At 36.9% G+C, this 24736-nt stretch overlaps 1 protein-coding gene across 6 annotated transcripts in view; it reads right to left on the bottom strand.

Moving 5' to 3' along the window:
* The window catches only part of ZNF782 (zinc finger protein 782), a 42532-nt gene that overhangs the window by 3894 nt on the left and 13902 nt on the right, over positions 1-24736 (bottom strand). For 4 of the 6 annotated variants that reach the window (XM_081152045.1, XM_081152048.1, XM_081152047.1 and 1 more), the window contains exon 5: positions 7470-7619. The exons of 1 other annotated variant lie outside the window; for it this stretch is intronic. In XM_081152045.1, coding sequence (XP_081008171.1) covers positions 7470-7619 — 150 coding nt within the window. The remainder of the gene's footprint in view (positions 1-7469; positions 7620-24736) is intronic. One more of the 6 variants, XM_081152049.1, reaches the window with a different exon arrangement.

The raw sequence follows: 24736 nt of genomic DNA, 5'->3' as shown, positions 1-24736 counted from the left end.
ACAAATCTTGTCCCTGTCTATTCTTAATCCTATTTTCCATCTACTTTTTAACAAGCCTATGTAGTTTTTATTGACTGCGAGAACTTTTAAGGATCACATGTTACAAACTGGCCCTAGAAATTTTAGAAATATCCTTTACATTTATTTACTATAAATTTATTGTGCATTATTTGATTGCTATTGCCCTGCTGCTACCCACACTCCATGCAAAAAATGTCAGGCCTATGCTAAAATTATTTGAAGGTTTTGAATGCACTGTCCTTGGTACCAGCAGATGAAAGATTTAAGTGATATGATTTAGAAAAAGGAAGTTTTACAAACTACATGCTTATTTCATGGTATACCTACTATTCAACTAGTTCACAGTATTTTCTGCTCTTACCCTGTCAAGATGTCAGTCCTCATTAAATGGTTCACTTCCAGCAATAACTTTATACTGGCATTTTTCCCTAAATTATCCTCTGGGATAGCCTTAGAACTGTTTAGGATTTAGATGCCCTGTCAGGCAGGGCAAAACTATTTTCCAAAATCTTAATTGAAAACAAAAGGGATCGAGAGGATTAAAGATGGCAGTAGACTGAGTGGAAAGTACACTGACACTCTCTCGGGACCAAACTGGAATTACAACTAAAATAGAGAAAAACCATCCTGAATAATCAACTGCAACTGAAGATGAGCTGGAGAGCACCCTCATACCAAGGAGGAAAAGTGGAGACTGCATGGAGACTGGTAGGAACTAAGGAGGTGTGAAAGGGCTGGGCAGCAGCTGAAAGTTGGAGGGTTATCTCAGTGGCAGGGGGTTCCGACTGAGGACACTGGGGCCTAACCTCCAGGCTGGGCTTCCCAGCCAAGAGCACCAGAACTGAGAAAGGTGTCCACAGAACATCTGGCTGTGAAAAGCAGCCGGGTTTCTGTCTGCCAGCTGGAGAGACAGCTGGAAATGCAGGCACCCCTTTAAAGAGCCAACACACAAAGTTTCGTGTGCAGCCACTCACTTTGGGCTCCAGGAGAGGGAGTGCAGAGTGGACTGGAGCTGTGTGAGGAAAATCTAGAGTTGTGGGCTCTGGAGACAGAGCTCAGAGGGCACCCCTCCATATTCTGATGCCCAGTCATTCCTCCATACTGCAGAGGCAGGCATTTACATTCCAAACAGCTTTTGCCTGAAGGGGAAGCAATTGCCCCACCATGCTGGAAAACCTCTCCCCCTACCTGGTGGAGTTTCTATAGCCTTAGGCTCATTAAGAGAATCAGATAAATCAGCCTGCAGGCAGAGGCAGACTTCAGAGTGCTTTGAGTCTTTGCCTGATGTGCTTCTGGACCTGGGCCTTGGAAAAGCAGACTCTGGTGTGCACCTTGGTCCTGTCCATCTGCACCCAGCCCTAGCAGAGGGGACCTCAAGCTGAGGGTTGTTGATAGCCCCAAACAGGGTACTCAAGGCCAGTTACAAAGAGCATCTGACACTGGCCTGCACCAGAGACCTTCCCAAAAGATTGAGAGTCCTAGCAGGCCTACCTAATACATAGAAACAAAGAGCTAAATGGAATGGAGATAAGTAATCTATCAGATATAGAGTTCTGAATAGTGATTGTAAGGATGATGAACAGCATGAAAAAAGATACAGAAACTATGAAAAGTGACCAGTCAGAAATGATGAATGACAGACATAGCAGAAATAAAGAATATATTGGAAGAAATAAACATTAGATTAGAGGAAGCTGAGGATCAGATCAGTGAATTAGAGGACAAGGTAGAAAAAAATTAATCAGAGATCCAAAAAGATAAAACAAGTAAAAAACAGGAGGACAGTATAAGGGAGCTGTGGAACAACATGAAATGTAACAATATTCGCATCACTTGACCTCTTCTGGAGTGCTGGAAGAGGTAAAATGAAGCAAGGGTTAGAGAACCTGTTTGAAGAAATACTGGCAGAAAACTTCCCTAATCTGGTGAAGGAAAAAGTTATACAAGTTCAGGAGGCATAGAGAGTCCCAAGCAGAAGAATCTAAAGATGCCCATGCCCAGACACATCATAATTAAAACGCCAAAAATTCAAGACAGAGAATCTTAAAGGGAGCTAGAGAAAAGCAATCTGTTACCTACAAAGGAGCTCCCATAAGGCTGTCAGCTGACTTCTCATCAGAAACTCTACAGGCCAGAAGGGAATGGCATGAAGTATTCAAGGTAATGCAAAACAAGGATCTGAAACCAAGACTACTCTATCCAGCATGGCTATCATTCAAGATAGATGGTGAAATAAAGAGCTTCCCAGATAAAAAAATGGCTAGAGTTTATCACCACCAAAGCAGCACTGCAGGAAATGTTAAAGGGACTGCTGTAATTAGAAGTAGAAATACAAGCATAGCAAGAAATGTTAAAGGGACTGCTGTAATAATAAGAACAGAGAGAAACATAGGCATAAAGATTTAAAGTGTCAATAAATAAGGACCTATCAACAATAACCTTAAAGACTTTAAGGGAGACATCAACAGCAATACAGTCATCATCGTGGACTTTAACACCCCACTGACTTCACTGGATAGATATTCCAGACAAAAAGTCAACACAGGAACAGTGGCTCTAAATGGCACACTCGATCAGATGGATTTAATTGATATTTATAGAACACTTCACCCCAAAGCTGCAGAATATACATTCCTCTCAAGTGCACATGGGTCATTCTCAAAGACAGACCACACATTAGGACACAAAACCAGTCTCTACAAGTTTAAGAAGACTGAAATCATATCAAGCATCTCAGATCACAATGCATGAAATGAGAAATCAACTACAGTAAAAACACTCAAAAGCATTCAAACACATGGAGGCTAAATAACATGTTATTAAACAATGAATGGGTAACCAATGTGATCAAGAAAGAAATCAAAAACTTCTTGGAAACAAATGAAAATGAGCACACAACAACCCAAAATCTATGGGACAGAGTGAAAGCAGTCTTAAAAGGGATGTTCATAGCACTAGAGGCATACCTCAAAAAGCAAGAAGAATTTTTAGTAAACTATCTAAGCCTGCAACTTAAAGAATTAGCTCCCCTATGAAGCCATCTAGACCAGGGCCTTTGTTTGCTGGGAGTTTTTTTTTTTATTAGTTTCAATTTCATCAGTTCTTATTGCCCTATTCAGATTTTCTGATTCTTCCTGATTCAGTTTTACATGATCTCACTCATAGTGGAATCTAATAAACAAAATAGACTGAGGAACAAAGTAGATCCAGAAACGTAGAAGCATGGAACAGACTGAGGGATCTCAGTGGGAAGGCAGGGGTGGGGGAGCGGGTGGGGAGAGATTAATCAAAAACTTGTACGCGTATATGCATAACCCATGGACACATGATAGTGTGGTGAAGGACTAGGAGGGGGTGTGCATGTGGGGTGGAAGGGATCAATGGGGAAAAAAGGGAGGATATCTGTAATACTTTCAACAATAAAGATAAACAAAAGAAATAAAAATAAAAAAATAAAAGTGCTCTAATATCTTCCCACAAATTTAAACATTTGTTTAAAAATATAAAAGAAGTTAGTGTCTGAATCATTTACTTTAACAAGGGATATCGAGAGAGCACCTATATCTATGACTCATTATTTTTAAAGTAATTACCATCACTAAAATCAGGAGGTATCTTAAAACTGATGGAAAGTCCATAGTTAAATGGGTAACACCTTTGTCTTTCTTGGTTGTACCTAAAATACTGGTTCACCTTTTAACCAACAGTACCTTGTATGATATAAGATATATTTATGCATCTTTGCACAGCTCTCCAAAATAAGACCCTCACTGTGATATTCCTTATACACTTTGGTAATATAAATTATGTAAATGACCCATAAAAAGCTGTGTGCCTCAAAATTACCTAGAGAGCTTCTTCACTGAGCACAAGGGCTCAGCTCCAATGCTGATCTACTTGATGATTCAAAAGTCCCACAGGTTTGACTTGGGCATTTGTATTTATAGTAGTGTTTCCTGAGTGAATCAGCATGAAATACCATTCTCCACCTGGCTTTGGAATCCATCTACATGTTGTTAAATAATATTTACTGTGATACATACCAGATTAAGGAAGAGTAAAACAGAGACGACCTTTTTGGGGAGGTTATAATCTAGTTGAGGAAAGGAGTTCATTAAATAACTGTATGCTCCAGTAGAGTCTCATTTTCTTCTGACATGCTCAAGTGGGTTAAGAGTTTACAAAAGAAAGGATTCCAAGAGTATATTAGAGAAGCAGGAATCTGAGCCCAAACTTAACATTAGGAGTAGTGCTTTTTTCTTCTTCCTACTTGAGGTTAGCTATTTTAATTATTTTTATTCCAAGAACCACCTTTTGGTTTTGTAATATTTTACCACTATAGTTTTATCTTTATTATGTCCTTTGCTCTGCTTAGTTTTCTTTTAAAACTTTCCTTGTTTTTTTTAATAAGTATATGAGACTGAAAATTTTCCTCAAAGCACTGCTTTAGAGGTTCTGATAAATATATTTTTCATTAAAAACAATTCTGGATATTGTACAATATTGATTTACTCTTTGATAAAATAGGTTTTTAAAAAAAGATATACATTCATTATTAAGATCAAGGGATTTTAATTTTTCTCATATTCTTTGCAATTTAGTGTTATTAAACAAAAATATCTTTACTTTGTAGAATTTATCGACATTTTCCTAAAGAAATTTTTTGTAAAGAAATCAATTTGTATATATCTATTTATTTAATCCTCAACCAAAGATAGTTTTTCCACTGCTTTTCAGAGAGAGTGGGGGAGGAAGAGAGGGAGAAACATCAATAGGAGAGACACATCGACTGGTTGCCTCCCGCATGCACCCTGACTGGGGGCGGGGATCGAGCCTGCAACTGACGTACGACATGCCCTTGACCGGAATCGAACCTGCGACCCTTCAGTCCACAGGCCAATGTTCTAACCACTGAGCCAAACCAGCCAGGGCTTGCCTAAAATTCTTTTACATTTTGTCAGTGCTCCAAGGTCCTTTAAAATGAGGTTTATTCTTTGTTTTCAGAATAGAGTTTTGAAAGACACACAATAGATGTAATAAAATATGCTACTTCTAACTTCTAGGCCAGAGGTCCATAAACTTTTTCTGTAAAAGGCCAGCGAGTAAATGTTTTAGGTTTTGCTGGTCATGCCGAGCAGTATTCTAGAGTCCACTGGCTCTAGAATAAAATCAGAGAGGAATATTAAGGTCTGTAATATCAAATGTGTTCCTATTTCTCCTTACAACTCTTGAAATTTTTGCTTTATGACTCGATGATAATTTTCTTGGTACACTAATATTCAAAACTTTTATATATCCTTTAAAAATTATCTTTTTTAGCAATTGTCCTTTTTGACCTGAATTGAACCTTACATATTAGTTACACAAATAAATACATACTGAGTTATTTTTTATTTTTGGCTTACCAGTTCATAACTTCATTTCAAACTCTCTACAGTAAATTTTAGGTGTATCTCTTTCATAACTTGATAGCATTTCTCTTAACAGGTGAATTTATTCTGCTTACACCAGTGATATGGCAGACATGTTTGTTTTACTCTGTAATGTAGTGAGTCTGCAAGCAGGCCTGAGACTGCTACCCTCAGAAAGGTCTGCTTGGAAGATTAGCCCTTGGCTGGTATATGAGAACTTAGATTTCGAGGTGGTTCCCAAGAACCTTGTCCTAATGAATTTTCCAGGTGGACAACATTTCACGTGTTGTCACAATTCTTAGCTGGCGGTCTTGGAAGCTTGTACCTGGTTTCCTCTAGCCTTCATCCCATGTACCCTTCTCTTTGCTGATTTTGCCTTGCGTCATTTCACTGTATAAATGTAAGCTATGAGGATAACTGTATGCTGTGTCTTGTCAGAGACTCCATGAACTCCATGGAGGTCCAGGGGACCCCTGTCATAGCTTTATAGGAAACTTTTCTATTAACAGGTCTGCTTTCTTTACTCTGTCAAATGTATGTAACTCCTAACAATCAGAAAGATTGCAGTTTGCTCCAGCAGTTGTCTAATTTCATTATGTAAGTCCTTAATCATCTATTTATTTAGATGGTATTGAGCAATTATTATATAATGATAAAATCAATGGTTCCTTTCTCCCTTCTAATCTGTTTACTCCAAATTTTAGTTGTTTTATTGGCCTTTCTTAGTTTTTATCTTTTTAAATTTTTTTGTGTGTGTCAAGAGATTTTGTGTGTGTGTTTTTATGTCTTTATTGGTTTCAATGAGAGGAAGGAAGAGGGTGAGAGATAGAAACATCAGTGATGAGAGAGTCATTGATCGGCTGCCTCCTGCAAGCCCCTGCCTGGGGATCGAGCCCACAACCTGGGCATATGCCCTGACCGGAATCGAACCACGATCTCCTGAGCCATGCTGGGTGGGCTTTAGTTTTTATCTTTATACTGTTAATATATATCCATTACTTATTATTCAGCTTCAAATGGTATACTTAGGTTTAAAAATTTAGAACAAAAACAAGAAAATATGAATGAAGTATGGAGTTCATTTAATAATAATGCATCAATGTTATATTATTAGTTATGACAAATCTTCTAGTAACATAAGATGTTAAAGTAGGGTCATTGGGTACAGGGTATATAGGAATTCTTTCTATCCCTGCAACTTTTCTGTGAATTTGAAGCTATTCTAAATTAAAATATTTATTTTAAAAAACTCAGTGCATGATCATAGTAGGAGAATGGAGAGAACAGAGGAAAAAAAACATGGAACTTTATGACAGTACAGTAGGAATGGCTCAATTATTCATTACAGAGAAGAAAATATACTGAATAAAGATGAACGGAGCTCTGGGGCAAAAATCTCTTACAGTTGTGTCTTTAGAGTCCCATCACTCGATGAGTGGATATAAAAGCTGTGGGACATTTACACAATGGAATACTACTCAGCTGTAAAAAAGAAGGGTCTCTTACCCTTTGCTACAGCTTGGAGAGACCTGGAGAGCATTATGCTAAGTGAAATAAGCCAGGCAGAGAAAGCCAAGTACCACATGATCTCACCCATGTGGAATCTAATGAACAAAACACACAAGCTAAACAGGGACAGACTCATAGAGAGCAGGCTAACTGCTGTGTTGGGGGGGGGAGTGGAGGGATTGAGCAACAGAGAAAAAAGAGAGAAAAAGCTCATGGACACAGATAACAGTATGGTGATTGCTGGGGGAGGTGAGTTGGAGGGAGGTGCAGGAGGGTACGGGGGATAAATGGTGATGGACGGAGACTTGGAGTGGTAAACACAATACAGCGTACCGATGATGTGTTGTAGAATCGTGCACCTGCACGATTTTGTTAGCCAGTGTCACCCCAATAAATTCAGTAAAAAGGAAAAAAATAAGAGTATCAACACACCTGTAATCCATTCCCTTTGTTAGTTGCCCACCTTACACATTAGACCTATTAGATCCAATTTTCTTAGATGCCTTCTGCCAGTATTCAATAACTTACCGGGGGAGCTTCTGCTTAGAAATTCCTTCTCTAATAACCATGGGTCCTCTCCTTGTTCCAACATGAAGATCAGTTCTGGTTTGGTGAAGCAGTATCCTGGAAGTGGGGAATAATTCAGCACTTGAGCCAGCTGCATAGGTTTCACTATTTCTGAACGTGAAGGAAGGTACAGCTTCAGAAGCAGTACACTGAGGATGTTCACTAGAAACTTTTTTTGGAGAAGTGACAACAAAAAACATATTTTTACATTCATAGTGGATCACTCTCCTTAAACCCTTGAATCAGAAGCCTATATAACATTAAATTCTAAATGGTCAATTTCTGTGTTTTGAATAAGAGACTTCATAAGGACTTTGAAATCTGTCTATAATAGAGTAAAAGAAACTGATTTACTCCTCATATCAGACATCTGAAAAACAGAAATGGTTTTTAGGCTCTAGACAACAGGCAGTGTAGACACGGATACTTGAGAATAGGGAAATAAATGAGGTGAGTTCTATGATTATTGCTGCTTAAGGCTGAGAGAGTTTTCAACCCACAGCACAAAAAGAGACCAAAACAGAGCCTGGCTGACTCAATAAGATGAGGAAACAGAAATGGACTTTAAGGAAGCTATGGCAACTAGAACTTGTAGGATAAAGTACCAGAGAAGAGAGATGTACTGATAAAAGAGCCTTGGCCCTGACCAGTGTGGCTCAGTTGGTTGGATGTCATCCTGTGCACCAAAAAGTTGCGGGTTTGATTCTGGGTCAGAACATGCCCAGGTTGCAGGCTCGATCCTCAATGGGGGTGTGCAGGAGGCAGCCAATCGGTGGCTCACTCTCACATCGCTCTTTCTCTCTCTCCCTTCCTTCCTCTCCCTCTCTCTCTAAAAATCAGTAAAAAAATATTTTGAATACCTGCAGAAATACCTTGTAAGAAAAACAGGTGAAGGTCGGGTAAAGACCAGTGAAAAAGACTAGGCTGAAAAATCACCAAAGCATATACAGGGGTAGGAAGTTTCTGTTCCCACCAGTGAAGGTAGAAAAACTTCCTAAATTATAACCAACTGGGGAGAATAACCAGAGGGGCATTTATTGCCGCAGTAGAGGATCCAAATTAGTCCGAGACTAAAGTGAGCTCTGAATCTAACATAATAAAGTTTAAAGCAAATCTTGAAAGGATCAAATTAATCCCAAATAACTTAATCACATCCCAGAACCACCACCCTCCATGCCAATTTAAAATACAGTGACAAGACTAGCACATAATATAAAACTCGTAACATCCAGCACCAAACAAAAATTCCTAGGAATGAACACAAGCAGGGATATGTAACTACTCTCAAGGAGAAAATCAGCAAGTAGCAACAGAATACAAAATGACACATTAAAATAATCAAGGCCATTAAAATAGCAAATATACTCCATGTGTTCAAGAAGAGAAAGAGAAATATGAACATGATGAGAAGAAAAAGGGAATTTTTAAAAAAGACACAAACTGAAATTCTAAATATGAAAAATATCTGAAATGAGAAAACCAACCATAAAACAGATCAAAAAACACTGGTTAGTATTAATAAAAGTATAGATACCACATAAGGAAAGATAAATGACACAAGTCAGATGACTTTAAGGCATAATTAAGCTATAAGTTAAAACTATGAAAGAAAAAACCCACAGTGAAAAATGACTGGAAAGTAGTAAGCAGAGTTATCTGTGACCTGTGGGATAATATCAAGTTATCTAATGAGTGTCAGTAGCATCTCGTAAGGAAAAAAGGAGGAAGAAAAAACATTTGAAGAAATGAGTAAATACATGTTCAAATTCTGATGAAATGTATACGCCCTTGGAGCCAAGAAACTAAATGTCAAGGAGGAAACATGAAGAAAACCACATCAAGGAATATTTAATCAAATTGCCGACAACCACTGTCAAAGAAAACCTGCGGCAGACAGAGAAAGACACAGTACGCACCAAGGAACAGAGGTAAGAAAGAATGCCTGCTTCCGGTCAGAACACGCATCGGAAGACAATGACCTGACAGTGTTAAAGTACTAGAGAAAGCAAAAGTCAACCTAGAATTACATACTTAGCAAATATGTAACATTTTTTGACAGACAAAACCTGAAAGGATTTACCACTAATTGACATGTACTGCAGGAAAGATAAAAGACATTCTTTAGACAGAAGAAAAAATGCCATCAGGTGGGAATAGGTTTATATGTAGAAATAAAGAGCACCACAACCTGGAAACATGAGGATAAAAATACTTTCCTAATTTTCAGAACTCAAAAAAAAGGTAAATTATGTTTTAAAACGACAGTATACTGTGAGATTTATACTATATGATGATAATACCGCAAAAGATGAAAGGTAAAAATAAAAAGTTATTATAAGATTCTTACAATATATATGAAGTAAATGTTATTTTTTGAAGGTAGACTGTAATAGATAAAGTCAAAGACGTATGTTGAACAAAACAGAAACAGACTTATAGCTGTCATCGGGGAGGAGGTATGGGAGCTGGGTGAAAAAGGTGAAGGGATTAAGCAGAAAACAACCCAACACACTCATAGACACAGTATGGTGATTACCAGAAGGCAAGCGGTGTGGGGGGAGGCAAGAGAGGGTAAAGAGGGGACAAATGGTAATGGAAAGAGACATGACTTGGGTTGGTGAACATACAATACAATATACAGATGATGTACTATAGAATTGTACCCCTGAAACCTATATAATTAATCAATGTAACCCCAATAAATTCAATTAAGAAAAAAGATCTCTGTTGTAATGCAAAAGCAACCACACACCCATAGAAAAGAGCACGGCTAATAAACCAGTAAAGTAGATAGAACGGAATCACTATAGATATACAATTAATCTAAAGAAAGCAACTGAAGTAGAAAAAAGGAAAAAACATACTGGAGAACTAGTTAGCAAAGAGTCACATTGTACATTTAATCACAACCATATCAATAATAGTATTAACAATAGTCTAATCATTACAATCAAAGGGCAGAGATTAGTGGATTGGATATAAAGTCAAGACCCAAGTATATGATGTCTACAAGAAATCCACTTTAAAGACACAGAAAAGTTATAAGAAAAGGAACAAAAAAGATACTATGCAAACGCAATAAATAGAAATACGAGTGGCTATATTAATATCCAAGTAAAATTCAAAATAAAGGAATATTATTTGGAATAAAGACAAACACTGCACATACATCACCTCACTGCACAATAATTCATCAAGAGGACAAAACAATCCTAAATATTTTTCCATCTTTTAACACTACTTTAAAATAAGCAAACCAAATCCTAATAAAATTCAAATACCCAAATCTACAATTACAGCTAGAGTGTAACAGCACTTTCTTAATAATTGATAGAACAAATAGATGAAAAATAAGCTACAGAAGATTTGAACAGTACTGTTAACCAACATGGCTTACTTCCCATCTATAGAACACTGACACATGGTTTAAAAATGACCCAACGATACACTGTCTAGAATAAATTCAATTCATAAAAATATTCAAATTGTATTCTTCCTTATAAGGAAGGTATCATTTTTCTCTTGTTGTTTTTATGATTTTTAATTTCTCTTTCGTTTTCAGAAGTTTGAAAGTCAAGGTGTTTTTCTCATGAATTCCTTTAGGTTTATCCTGTATGGAGTTTGCCCAGCTTCTTAAATCTGTGGGTTTATGTCTTTCACCAAATTTGGGAAATTTTTAGCCATTTCTTTGGAAAAAAATAATTTTATTGATTTTTTTAACAGAGAGAGGAAGGGAGAGGGAGAGACAAAGAGAACCATCTATGTGAAAACTTCGATTTCTTTTATTGGGAATGGTACTAGAAACTACTTGTAGATTTATTTAGACTTTCTGTTTCTTTAGTACTTTATATATATCACCTCACTGCTTTCTGGTCTCCAAAGTTTCTAGAGGGAGAAAACAGCTGAAAATTGTATTGAGGATCCTTGTTTGTGACGGGTTACTTATCTCACTGCTTTTATGATTCTCTCTTTTGACTGATTATGTGCTTCAATTTGCATCTCTTTGGGGCTTATCCTCCTTGGGGTTCACTAAGTCTGTTGGATTTGTAGATTCATGTATTACATCAGATTTGGAAAGTTTTAAGCCATTATCTCTTCAAATTCCTTTCTGCCCCTTTCTCTCTTCTCCCTTTGGGACTCCTGTTTGCTTCCACTGTTCTGTCGATCGTGTTCTACAAGTGCCACGGTCCTCTTCAGTCTTTTTCCTCTGTGCTCCCTCAGGTTCATTCATTTCAGTGTCCTCAGTTTAAGGTCGCTGTGTTTTCTGCCTGCAGACTATCTGCTGTTGAAGCCCAGCAGTACACCCTTCACTTCTTTAGAAACTGTATTTTTCAACTGCAGAATCTGTTTGTTTTCTTTTTGTGATTACCCTCCCTTTGTTAGTATTCTCATTTAGTACTATTTTGTTTTCTTGGTGGTTTTTAGTTATTTCTTCCAGGTTTTCTCTTAGCTCTTCAGTCATTTAAGACAATTATTTTTAAGTGATGTTCAGTAAGTCGGTATGAACTTCCTCAGGGACTGCTTCTGTCAATGTATTCTATTCCTTTCAATGAGCCATGTTTTCCTGTTTCTTTATATGCTTTGTGATTTTTTGTAAAATTGGGCATTTGACTATTATGTGGTAAAACTTTGAAAATCAAATTCTCCCTTCCCCAGGGCTTACTCCTTTTTAAAAAAGTGTTTAAGGCTATAGTTATCCTTTTGAGACTTTTCCAAATTATTTTTTCAAAGTCACCTCCCTGTAGTGTATGATCCCTGAAGTCTCTCTTTAGTTTATATTCAGCTAATATTTTGACACTGATTCTCTTGAATGTTAGGAGCTGTAACAAAAAAAAACAACCCAAATGGAACAACACAAGAAAGAGAAGGATGGTCTTTCCCAGCCTTTGCACACTGGCTCTATTCTGGGCACTTCACCACTTCCCTAGGTTTGCTGAGCACAGAAATCAGCCAGAGGGGAAAGTGTAACATCTTCTCGGGTCTTTTCTGAGAATGTCTTGCCCAGGCATGTGTGCGGCTTTCTAAATTTTCCCATGGACTCACCTGTGGGTCTTAGGTCTATTGTATATTTCCACTCATAATCTCTTGCCCCAGGCATCTATGACTTGCAGTCCGCCTTGTGCCTTTCTCAGTTTTCCTTCCTGCATTCTGTGTTGTATGAAACAGATGAGTACTTTTGAGTCAAGTCTTTCAGGTATCCCCCACACAGGTCACACAGATGAACATAATAATTTGCAAATAAAGTGTATTCTGCTCCATTTGGTTCAAGGGAGGACCTGGGAACTGTACTGCCACCTGCTCAAGTCCAAGACCACCACTGTGCTGGGCTGTGAGAGGGGTAGGGGTGAGTAAAACACACAAGACTTTCTTAGCATTTTGAAGACGACTTTTTCTTGATTGTGTGTTTGGTTAATACAAACATTTGTTTTCCAGAGGTCTGACAAAGTTGGTTCAGACAGCTTTTTAAAAATGCTTACATGGGGGAAGGACAGCCTGGAGTATCCCAGTCCACCATTTAGCTGACATTAGTCTCTCTTACTGTTGGGTCTTAGAGTTCTTTGTATATTCTGAGTACAAGTCCTTTATAAGGTATTTGATTAGCAAATTATTTTCTCCCAGTCTGTGGCTTGTGTTTTCATTCTCTTAAGTTGTTGTGTGTTTTTTTAAAAAGCAAATATTTTTAATTTTAATGAAGTCCAACATATCAATGTTTTTTCTTTCATGGATTATCTTTTGGTATATGGATACACTCATCAACATTTCAGCTCACAGATTTTCTCCTGTTTTTAGCTTCTAGAAGCTTTTCTTTAGAATTTTACATTTTAGGTCTATCATCCATTTTGAGTTCACTTCTGTGTAAGATATGTAACCTAAGTGAGTTTCACTTTCCTAACATACAGAAATCCAGTTGTTCCAGTACTATTTGATGAAAGGCTATCCTTTCCCCATTGACTTGCCTTTGCACTTTTGTCCAAGCTCACTTGATGGTATTTGTGTGGATCTTGGCCCTCCATTCTGTTTCACTGAATAATAAGTATTCTTTTGCCAATATCATATGCCTTAAAATTGGGAAATATTGGTTTTCTACCTTTGTTCTTTTTCAGGTTTATTTTGGCTATTGTCCTTTGGTTTTCCATATGTTTTTAGAATCAGTTCGTTGATTAAAAACTTGCTGGGATCACGATTGAGACCGTCTTGAAAGTATACATCAAGTTTGAGAAAGCTGACATCTTAACCATAGTGACTCATCCAATCGATGGATGTGAAACATCTCTTCATTACTTAGATGTCCTTTGATTTCTTTCATCACTCTCTTACAGTTTTCTGCATACACATTTAGTATTTTGTTAGTTTTATCCCTAAGTACTTCCTCTTTTTTAGAGCAACTGCTAACAGTTTTTTTAAAAAAGTTCCAGTTGTTTGCTTCTCAAATATAGAACAGCAATTAACTTTTGTAAATTGAGCTTGCATCTTATAAAATTACTAGGAAGGTTTTGGGGGTTTTCTATATAGAAAATTATATCCTCTGCAAACAAAGTTTTATTTATTCCTTTTTGGGGGTTTTCTATATAGAAAATTATATCCCCTGCAAACAAAGTTTTATTTATTCCTTTTCAATCTGTATGCTTTTCCCTCTTTCTTGTCTTATTGTGGTAGCTAGGAGCTCCAGTAAGACACTGACTTACAGTGATGAGAAATGAAATTCTTTACTTATTCCCTAACTTAGAGAAGAGTGTTCTGTTGCCCAGTAATTATGATGTTAGCACTAGGCCTTTTATATATACCCTTTATTAGAGTATTCCTAATTTTTTGAGAGTGCTGTGTATGTGTTTTTTTAATTTTTTTTATGAATGATATCTTAGTCCATTCAAGCTGCTATTAAAAAAATGCCATAGACTGGGTGGCTTATAAATAACACACACTTAGTTCTCACAGTTCTGGAGGCTAGGAAGTCCAAGATCATGCTTCTAGTAGATTCAGTTTGTAGTGAGGGCCTACTTTATGACTCTTGCCATGTCCTCACATGCTGGAAAGGGTGAGTGAGCTCTCTGGGGTCTCTTTACAAGGGCACTATTCCTGTTCATGATGAACTTATCATCTCCCAGAAGCCCCCACTTCCAAATACCATCATGCTAGGGGTTAGGATTTCAACATATTAATTTTGTGGGGAAACACAAACATTCAGTTCGTTGCAAATGAATTGAGAATTTAGAGGTATTCTTTTATTCTTACTGATATGATCATGTAGTATTTCTTACTGTCTGCTTTTATTCTTACTGATATGATCATGTAGTATTTTTTACTGTCTGACCAATGATTTACATTGGTCAGTTTATGTAGACACAGCCTTGCATTTCTGAAATGAAACCCATTTGGATATATTACCCTTTAATATATTGCTGAATTTGGTTTCCTAGATTTTATAAAAGGTTTTTGGGCCCGGATGGCGAGGCTCAGTGGTTCAGCATTTACCTATGATCCAGGAGATTGCCACTGGATTCCTGGTCAGGGCACATCCCCAGCAGGGGGCGTGCAGGACACAGCCCATCAACAACTCTCTCTTATCATTGATGTTTCTCTCTCTCCCTCTTCCTTTCTCTCTCTGAAATCAATAAAAATATATATATTTTTTAAATTGGGGATCTATGTTCATGAGAAATATTAGTTGGTAGTTTTCTCAATGATTATTAGAATAATACTGGACTCATGAAATGGTTGGGAAGTGTTCGCTCCTCTTTACTTTTCTGGAGCAGTTTGTATAGATTTGGCATTATTTCTTAAAAGTTTTGTAGAATTGACTAGTGAAATCAACTAGGTCTGGTGTTCTCCTTTTCAGATTTTTAAACTCGAATTTCAGTTTCTTTTATAGATATAGGACTAGTGAAGTTATGTATTTCATCATGAGTATATATGGAAGTTTATGTTTCAAGGAACTGGTCTGTTTTATCCAAATAATCAAATGTATGGGCACAGAGTTGTTTGTAGTATTAACTTATTACACATTCAGTTTCTGTGGGATCAGAAGTGATGGCCCCTCTTTCATATTTGATATTGGTAACTTGTGTCTTTCCTCTTTTCTCTTTGTTAGTCTGGCAAGAGATTAATACACTTACTGATCTTTTCAAAAAACTTGTCTTATTTTAAAAATTTTTATCTATTATTTTTCTATTTTCAATTTCAGTGATTTCTGCTCTAATTTTTATTTCATTTTGCTGCTTTAGGTTTAATTTTTCTCCTTTCTCTAGTTTCCTGAGGTGGAAACTTAGGTTACTGATTTTAGATTTTTCTTGTTTTCCATTATATGCACTTATTGCTATAAATTAACCTCTGAGTACTGCTTTACGTGCATCTCACAAATTTATTTTCATTTTCAGAGAAAATTTCAAATTTTTCCTTGACTTATCTGACCCACACATTATTTAGAATTGTATTTGTTAATTTTCAGATATTTAGGAATATTCCAGCTATCTGTCTGTACTTGATTTCTTATCTACTTCCAGTGTGGTGTGAGAACATTCCATTGCTTTTCAGAGAGAGTTGGAGGGAGGGAGGGAGGGACAATGTGAGAAGCAAACAACTGGTTGCCTCCTGCATGCGCCCTGAACAGGGCTGGGGATCAAGCCTATAACCGAGGTATGTGCCATTGGCAGGAATTGAACCTGGGACCCTTCAGTCCAGGAGCCGATGCTCTAACCACGGAGCCAAACCGGCTAGGGCTGAGAACATATTTTTAATTATAACACATAAAGTTTAGGCCTTATGGCCTAAAAGGTGTTTCATTTTGGTGAATGTCTCATGTATACTTCCGAAGAATTTGTATTTTCCTGCTGTTGGAACAGTGTATATATATGTCAGTAGATACAATTTGATTGATAGTGTTGTCCACGCTATCTTTATCCTTACTAATTTTCTGCCTTCCTGATTAACACTGACAGAACAGATTGTAAGGTTCCAACTCTACTATAGTGGATATGTCTACTTCTCTTTTCAGTGCTATCAATTTTTTGCCTCATGTATTTTGAAGCTCTGGTATTAGGTGCATAAATGTTTAGAACTGTTATGTCTTTTTAGAGAGCTGACCCCTTTGTCAGTATGCAGTGTTCCTTTATCTTTGGTAATCTTCCATGTTTTAAAGTATACTTTGAAACCAATATAGTTACTTTAGTTTTCTTTTGATTAGTATTAGCATGTTATATATTTCTATATCTACTTACTCTTAACCTGAGTCTTCATATTTATAACGTGTTTCTTGTAGACATCATAGAGTTGGGCCTTACTTTTTCAACGAATCTGACACTCTCTGTTTTTCACATGGTGTTTTTAGACCATTCACACTTACAGTGATTTACTGACCCAGATGGACTAAATTTTCATACCTTCTATTCATTGCATTTGTTCTTTGTTTTTCCCCACCAATTCCCTTTTTTCCTTCTCTGCTTTTAAGGATCATTTTATATGAATCCATTTTTATTTCTTCTCTTATTTTATCATTTATACTTCTTTTAAAATCTTCTTAGTGGCTGCCTAGTATTAACAATATACATTTTTAAGTAATCTATGTTTACCTTATAATAACATAATAATGCCACTTTCCATGTAGTACATTTACCTTAGAGTACTCCCTGTGGCTCTTGCCATCCCTCGTGGTATTGCTGTCATTAACTTACCCATACGCTATCATCACCTCATACATTGTTATTAGTACTTGTACCCGGGACATTCTAGGCATTATGTTATTAAACTCTGGATCTTCTTTATCTTCTGTTTTAGTAGGCTTCCTGGGACATTGGCAGCTAGAGAGGGAGATACTGTCTTTTTTGGCTGGGTGAGGTTTGAAGTCCAGGTTCTCTACTTGGCCTCTACTGACACCACGGGGTAGGAACTGGAGCCACTTTTTGCTGCTAGTCAGTGATGAAAGCCTTGGCTCTCCAGTAGGCCTCTCTGGCATCACCCTATTGGAAACGAGGTACTTTGTTTCTGCAGAACAATGGTGGAAGTCAGTCTTTACTAATGGAGGTTGGCTTCCATTTTTTCCATGGTGTTTGACTGAAGTAAAACAGTTTCTAGTTTTCTGTCTTTCTAGCTTGCCCCTTTCCTTTTCCTTACCTAGAGAAATCAGGCTTTACTCAGGATTTCCTGTCCATGGCCACTGGTGTTTCTGGGTTACTGATCTTATCCAGCACCCAAGCTCACACGTTATGCAAAATAAAATTGAGAAAACTGGGTGTTCTTTCTTGCGTTCTGTGAGGACTCTAAGGAAACCTGTCTGTTTCCTTATCTCCACTATCCAAAGTCTTATGTTTGTTTTATACATAATGTCTAGGATATTAGCTGTAGTTAAGGGGAAGAACAGGGTAAAGTAAGTCCACTCAGTTCATTAGTCTCCAAAATTTTCACATTTAAGGACTGCTTTTAAAATTTAGCGTAATTTTTTGCCCTGGCCGCTATAGCTCAGTGGTTAGAGTGTTTGCCCATGCACCAAAGGGTCACAGGTTCTATTCCTGGTCAAGGGCATATACCAGGGTTGCAGATTTGATCTCTGGTCAGGGCGTGTGTGGGAGGCAGTCAGCCGATGTGTCTCTCTTTCCCTCCTTCCCTCCTTTCTACTCTCCTTAAAAAAATCAAAGAAAAAAAAATCCTCAGGTGAGGATTAACAAAAAATAAAATAAAATTTGGTGTAATTTTTAAATATATAAAATATTTTGTAGTTCAAAAGCCCAAAGTACATAAAAAGGTATATTCAAAGTTTCAATTACATTCATGTCCCCTCCACTCATTGCCCTCTTGCCCCATTTTTTATTACTTTCTGATTATTCTTCCAGTATTTCATTTTTGCCAATATAAGCAATTACATATATTCTTGTCTCTCTTCCTTTTTTCCTCAAAATATAGCTTTCTATGCACACTGTTCTGGTTCTCTTCTTTTTGACTTAAAATATATTAAATATTACTCCTATCTGTATGTAAATTCTTGCCCGTACATAGTATTAATTCGAGGGTAGATATAATACAAATTTAGTAAAGTAGACAATGATGACCAACATTTGGGTTGTTCATATTTTATTGCTACTACCAACAATGCTATAATGAATAACCTTGTATACATATCATTTTGTACCTGAGCTTTAAGATAGACTCCTAGCCTTGATGATGTGATGGTTATATGAGTGTGTATGCGATATAATTCATCTAGATGTCCACTTAAAATCTGTGAGTTTTACTGTATGCAAATTATTCCTCAATAAAGTTTATTTAAAAATTGACCAAAATGGTCAACAATTTTGGGGTAAAAAATGATCGACTCCTAGATTTGAGATTGCTGGGTAGAAGTTAATACATCTGAAATTATTTTAGTACTAAAAATGTTCATTTCTTAAAGGTAGATCCCATTGTGTAACTATTTTTCTTGATACCCTCAATGGCTACCTACTGATTAAAAACTTCAGAATATGGCCTCAAGAAAATACTTCTCTTGGGCCTTTTCTCATATCTTGTACCACATGCCATCTTGATTTCTTTGTTCTAACCTTACTAATCTTGTTTTTAAGACTCTGTACTCACTATCTTTTGTTTTACCAAGGATCTTGGCACTTGTTCTTTTCACTGCTTAGAATGCTCATATTTCCTTATTTTACTTATTCCTACACTTTTCTTATAGCTTTGCCCAAGCATCACTTTAACTTAACATTTCTTTATCTTTGAGTTTGAAAAACTTCATAAATACTGTAAAAAGTCCAGTGAACCCCTCCCCTGATGTATCCTTCATCAAGCTTCAACAAATAGCATACATTCCTCTATGAAAATGTTTCATTGAGCTCCTTGAAGTCAAGTAGTGCTATTTGAGAAACTTCATTGTATACTTTGCTTCCTGCTGCTTATCAAATTTACAGTTACATTTGTTTATATGATTTAATTAATTTTAATTTTCTCCCCAAATGCTGAGCTTCCTGAAAGTAGAGATGTTTTGTATTTTGTTCACAATTACTTTTCTAGTATTTAGTTCAATGCTTGAACTGAGTGTTCAAACCACCCTATGAAAATTAAATGTCAAATATCTTGAGAACTGCTACCAAACAGTGGATTTTAAGTAAATCGTTGTTATGCTTTATTTGCATTTCAAGATCACATGCTGTAAATCATGGTTCTATCAGAGGAGATGTATGAGGAAATATAAATTAAGGATTTGTTTTAGTGACTGGATACACAATTTGTACAATCCAGCTAAAGCAGTGTTGAGAGAAAAATTCATATCACTAAATGCTTATGTCAGACAAGAGGAAACAAATCAATAGTCTATGATCTCACATGAAGAAACTATAAAAGACCACAACAAATCCAACTTAAACAGAAGGAAAAATAAAAAGCAGAAATCAGTATAATTGAAACAAACAAACAAACAATAGAGAAAAATCAATGATAAAAGAAGCTGGTTGGAAAGAGCAATAAAACTTACAAACCTCTAGCAACAATGAACGAGTAAAAGGGGTGAATATAGAAATATGACAAATTAAACAGGGATTTACATACAGACCCTACAGACATCAAAATAAGATAATAGTGTGAATGACTCTATGCATATAAACCTGATAAGTTAGATAAAATGGACTAAATGCTAGAAAAGCAAAAATATTATAATTCACCCAACAGAGATAACTTGAATAGTACAGTAACTATTAAAGAAACTGAATTTGTAATGTAAAATACCCCAAAAGAGAAATCTTCAGGCCCAGATGCTTTTGCTAGAGAATTCTACCAAACATTTAAAAAAGAATCAACACCACTTATACACAATCTCTTCCAGAAAAATGGAAGAGGAGGGAACAATTTTCAACTAATTTTATGACGCCAGCATTATCCTGATATGAATACTAGATGAAGACAGTACAAAACTACAAATCAACTTCTCTCATGAATAGAGATGCAAAAGTACTTTAGCCCTGGCAGGTGGCTCAGCTGGTTGGAGCATCGCCCCATACACGAAAAGGTTGCAGGTTCGATCCCCTGTTGGGGTGTGTATGAGAGGCAACCAATGGATCTTTCTCTTAAATGAATGTTTCTCCCTCTCTAAAATCAATAAAAACATATCCTTTGTGATGATTTTAAAAAGCTACTTTAAATTGAGCAATAAATAAAAAGGATTATACTACATGACCAAGTAAGGTTTACTCCAAGTATTCAAGGCTGATTCAAGAGTCAAAAATGGAGTAAATAAGCAAAACCACATACAGCTGTAGATACAAAAAAAAAGGATTTGACAAAATTCAATATATACTCATGATAAATACTCTCTGGAAACTAGAATAGAGGGGACTTTCCTCAGGTTGATGAGGAATACCTGTAAGGACCTCCTGCTAAATAACATCACCTGGTAAAAGACTGGATGCTTTCCCTCTGAGGTTGGAAATAAGGGCAGTATGTCTGCTTTTGCAATCCTAAGAAAGTTCAGAAAGGTCTCAGCATAAAAGAACAACATATAAAAGTATTTCTAATAAACAACTGATAGGAAACAGAATTTAAAATACAGTTACTTAAAATAATGAAATAGTTATAAACCTAACAAAACACATATAGATCTTCTCTGCCTCAAACTACAAAATACTGATTAAAAAATCAAAGATCTCAATAAATGTATATATAGTTTTTATGAATTGTAACACAGTAAAAATATTAACTCTTATAAAATCGATAACTTACATGTTGAATGTAATTCCTATCAAACACCAAGGTTTTTTTAACATAATGACATTATTCCAAAATTTATATGTAAAACAGCTAAGACAACATTTTAAAAAGAAGTATTGTTCTTAGCTTTTTCTGACTGACTTATTTCACTTAGCATAATATTCTCCAGGTCCATCCATGTTGTTGCAAATGGCAGTATTTCACCCTTTCTTATGGCTGAGTAGTATTCCACTGTGTGCATGTCCCACATCTTTATCCAGTCCTCTATTGCAGGACACTTTGGTTGTTTCCATGTCTTGGCCACCATGGGATATAAAACTGAAACTCATGACACAAACAGCAGTGTGGTGGTTGCCAGAGGAAAGGGAGTAGAGGTGAACGGGGTCCTAATATATGGTGACAGGAGACTTGACTTTGGGTGGTGGGCACACAGTGCAATATACAGGTCTTGTAACATAGAAACCCATACTTGAAACCTATATGTTCATATTAACCACTGTCACCTCAATAAATTTAATTTTTAAAATAGGAAAAAAAGAAGAAGGTTTGAAGCATCACTCTACCTGATTTAGACAACCAAGAAACAGACCCACACAGGTACAGCCTACTGATTTTTAAGAAAGATACAAATGCAGTTCAATGTAAGAAAGATAATGGTACATAAGCAAATGCATAGAAAATAGGAGAAAAATAGATCTCTACTTAAACCGCACTCACTATACAAAAATTAACTCCAAATGTACCATACATTTAGATATAAACATAAAATGACATAATTTTTAAAATTTGGAGAAAACCTTTGGACCAAAGACTTGGTGAACTGTCCTTAGACATAACAACAACAAAAGCCCTGATAAATTGTACTACATCAAAATTAAAAATGTAGGCTCTGCAAAAGACCTTCTGAAGAGGGTGAAACGACAAATCACAGACTAGTATAAAAATGTGCAAACCACATATTTGATACATAACTCATATCTAGACTATATAAACTCGCAAAGCCTGCAATTAAGAAACATACAGGAGAGTGTAGTACAAGATGGCGAGGACTAGGTCCCCACCCGCCAACAATGACCCAGCAATGAAAAGATCTGGGACAGTTCTAGAGTATAATTAAGACATTGTGGCAACCTAGTGGAGCACAAAAACTGACAGCCACATAGGAAAGCATAGAAGGCACTTTGCATGAGTCACCCCATCTCGTAGCCTGGCCCAGCTTGGTGCCAAGAGGCATTCCCTCAGCCATGACCTCCTCCAGCGGGGGAAAGGGAGAGGAAAGGACCCCTGCAGACTGTGCCACCAAGTATTCCAATAGCCCTTGCTGTTGCAATAGACACTCACAACTTCCTCTACTTAGGACATTCACAGTCTGCCTAATTATCCCAGCTGATGGACCTGCCTGAAGTCCATGCTGCTGTGACTCTGGAGCAGGAGATGCTACTATGCTACCTTTGGGGCTGGAACTCCCCTATCTTCTCCTACCACATCCTGGAGACACCATGCACATGCTCAAGTCCTGGATGCTGGCATTGCCACTGTGCATGCCTATACTTTGGCACTGATGTACCCCAGCAGGGGAAAAGGACAGCAAGAGGAATACAAAAGCTTTTGCCACCAAAGACCCTACCAACCACTGTTGTCAAGGACCCGTCCCCCACACCCAAGCTCTGTCTTTGCTGATGCTGATAGAACTGCCCAGAGTTGACACTGCTGTTGCTCCCCTAACCCTAAGTCAGAGCTGCTGTACCCAACCCAACTGTCACCCTCATACCCATCCATAGGTAAATGTCTTACCCTACTGAATCCAGTCCATAAAGTCTGAAAGAGGTGGCTGCTCTTTAAAATGTGAAGACATTAGCACAAAGCCACAAGGAACATAGCCTCTTCAATAAATGATGCTGAGAAAATTGGACAGTTACATGCAAATAAAATGAAACTAGACCACCAACTTTCACCATACACAAAAATAAACTCAAAATGAATAAAAGATTTAAATCTAAGTCGTGAAACTATAAAAATCCTGGGAGAAAGCATAGGCAGTAAAGTCACAGACAACTCACTTAGTGAAATTTTCACTAATACATCTCCTAGGGCAAGAGAAACATAAGAAAAAATAAACATATGGGACTACATCAAACTAAAAAGCTTCTGCACAGCAAAAGAAAACAGCTTCAAAATACAAAGGAACCCCACAGTCTGGGAAAACATATTTGCCAAGAATGTATCTGATAAGGGGCTAATTTCCAAAGTACACAAAGAACTCATACTACTCAGCAAGAGGAAGACAAACAACCCAATTAAAAAATGGGCAAAGGACCTGAATAGACACTTCTCCAAAGAGGACATCGAGATGGCCAAGAGACATATGAAAAAATGCTCTACTTTGCTAATCATCAGGGAGATGGAAATTAAAACCATAATGAGATATCACTTCACACCTGTCAGAATGGCTGCCATCAACAAATCAACAAATGACATGTGCTGGCGAGGATGTGGAGAAAGGGGAACCTTAGTACACCGCTGGTGGGAATGCAGACTGGTGCAACCACTATGAAAAACAGTATGGAGGTTCCTCAAAAAATTAAAAATGGAGCTGCCTTTTGACCTAGTGATCCCACTTATAGAAATATATCCTAAGAATCCTGAAACACTAATCAGAAAGAATAAATGCACCCCTATGTTCATAGCAGTGCAATTTACAATAGCTAAGATCTGGAAACAGCCCAAATGCCCATCAGTAGATGAATGGACAAAAACGCTGTGGGACATTTACACCATGGAATATTATTATGCAGCTGTGAAGAAGAAGAATCTAGTACTGCTTGGGACAGTATGGAAGGACCTGGAGAAAATTATGCTAAGTGAAATAAGCCAGGCAGAGAACAACAAACATCACATGATCTCACTTATATGTGGAATCTAAAGAACTTAATAAACTGATGATTCAATGACATGGATCAGAATGATGAATCTCAGAGGGATGGGGGGGTGGAGGGGGAGAGTTTAACCAAAGAACTTATATGCATATATGCACAATCCAAGGACATGGACAATGGTGTGGAGAGGGACTGGGGAAGTAGGTGGGACCGGGTGGAATGGGTCATTGGGGAGAAAAAGGGACATTTGTAATATTTTGAACAAAAATAATAGTAATAATAATAATAAACAAATAAAACACCTTGAGTTCTAAAAAAAGTCAAGGACACATGATATCACCAAAGGAAAACAATAAACTGCCTGTAACTAACTCCAAAGATATGGAGATCTAAGAGTTGGCCGACAAAGAATTAAAAATAATTGTTTTAAGAAAGATCAGTGAGCTATAAGAGAACACAGACAATTAAACAAAATCAGGAAAACATAGGAACAAAACTAGAAGTTCAACAAAGAGACAGAAATCATAGAAAAGAATCAAAAAGACATTCTGGAGCTGAAGAACATATTAAATTAAATAGAGAGTGTCAACAGCAGATTCAATCAAGGAGAAGAAATAATTTGTGAATTTGAAGATAAGTCATTTGAAATTATTCAGTCAGAGGCAAAAA

This window comes from Miniopterus schreibersii, assembly GCF_964146895.1.
Source record: "Miniopterus schreibersii genome assembly, chromosome: 11".
In the NCBI taxonomy this organism is placed as follows: Eukaryota; Metazoa; Chordata; class Mammalia; order Chiroptera; family Miniopteridae; genus Miniopterus; species Miniopterus schreibersii.
This window is presented reverse-complemented; position numbering and strand designations above follow the sequence as displayed.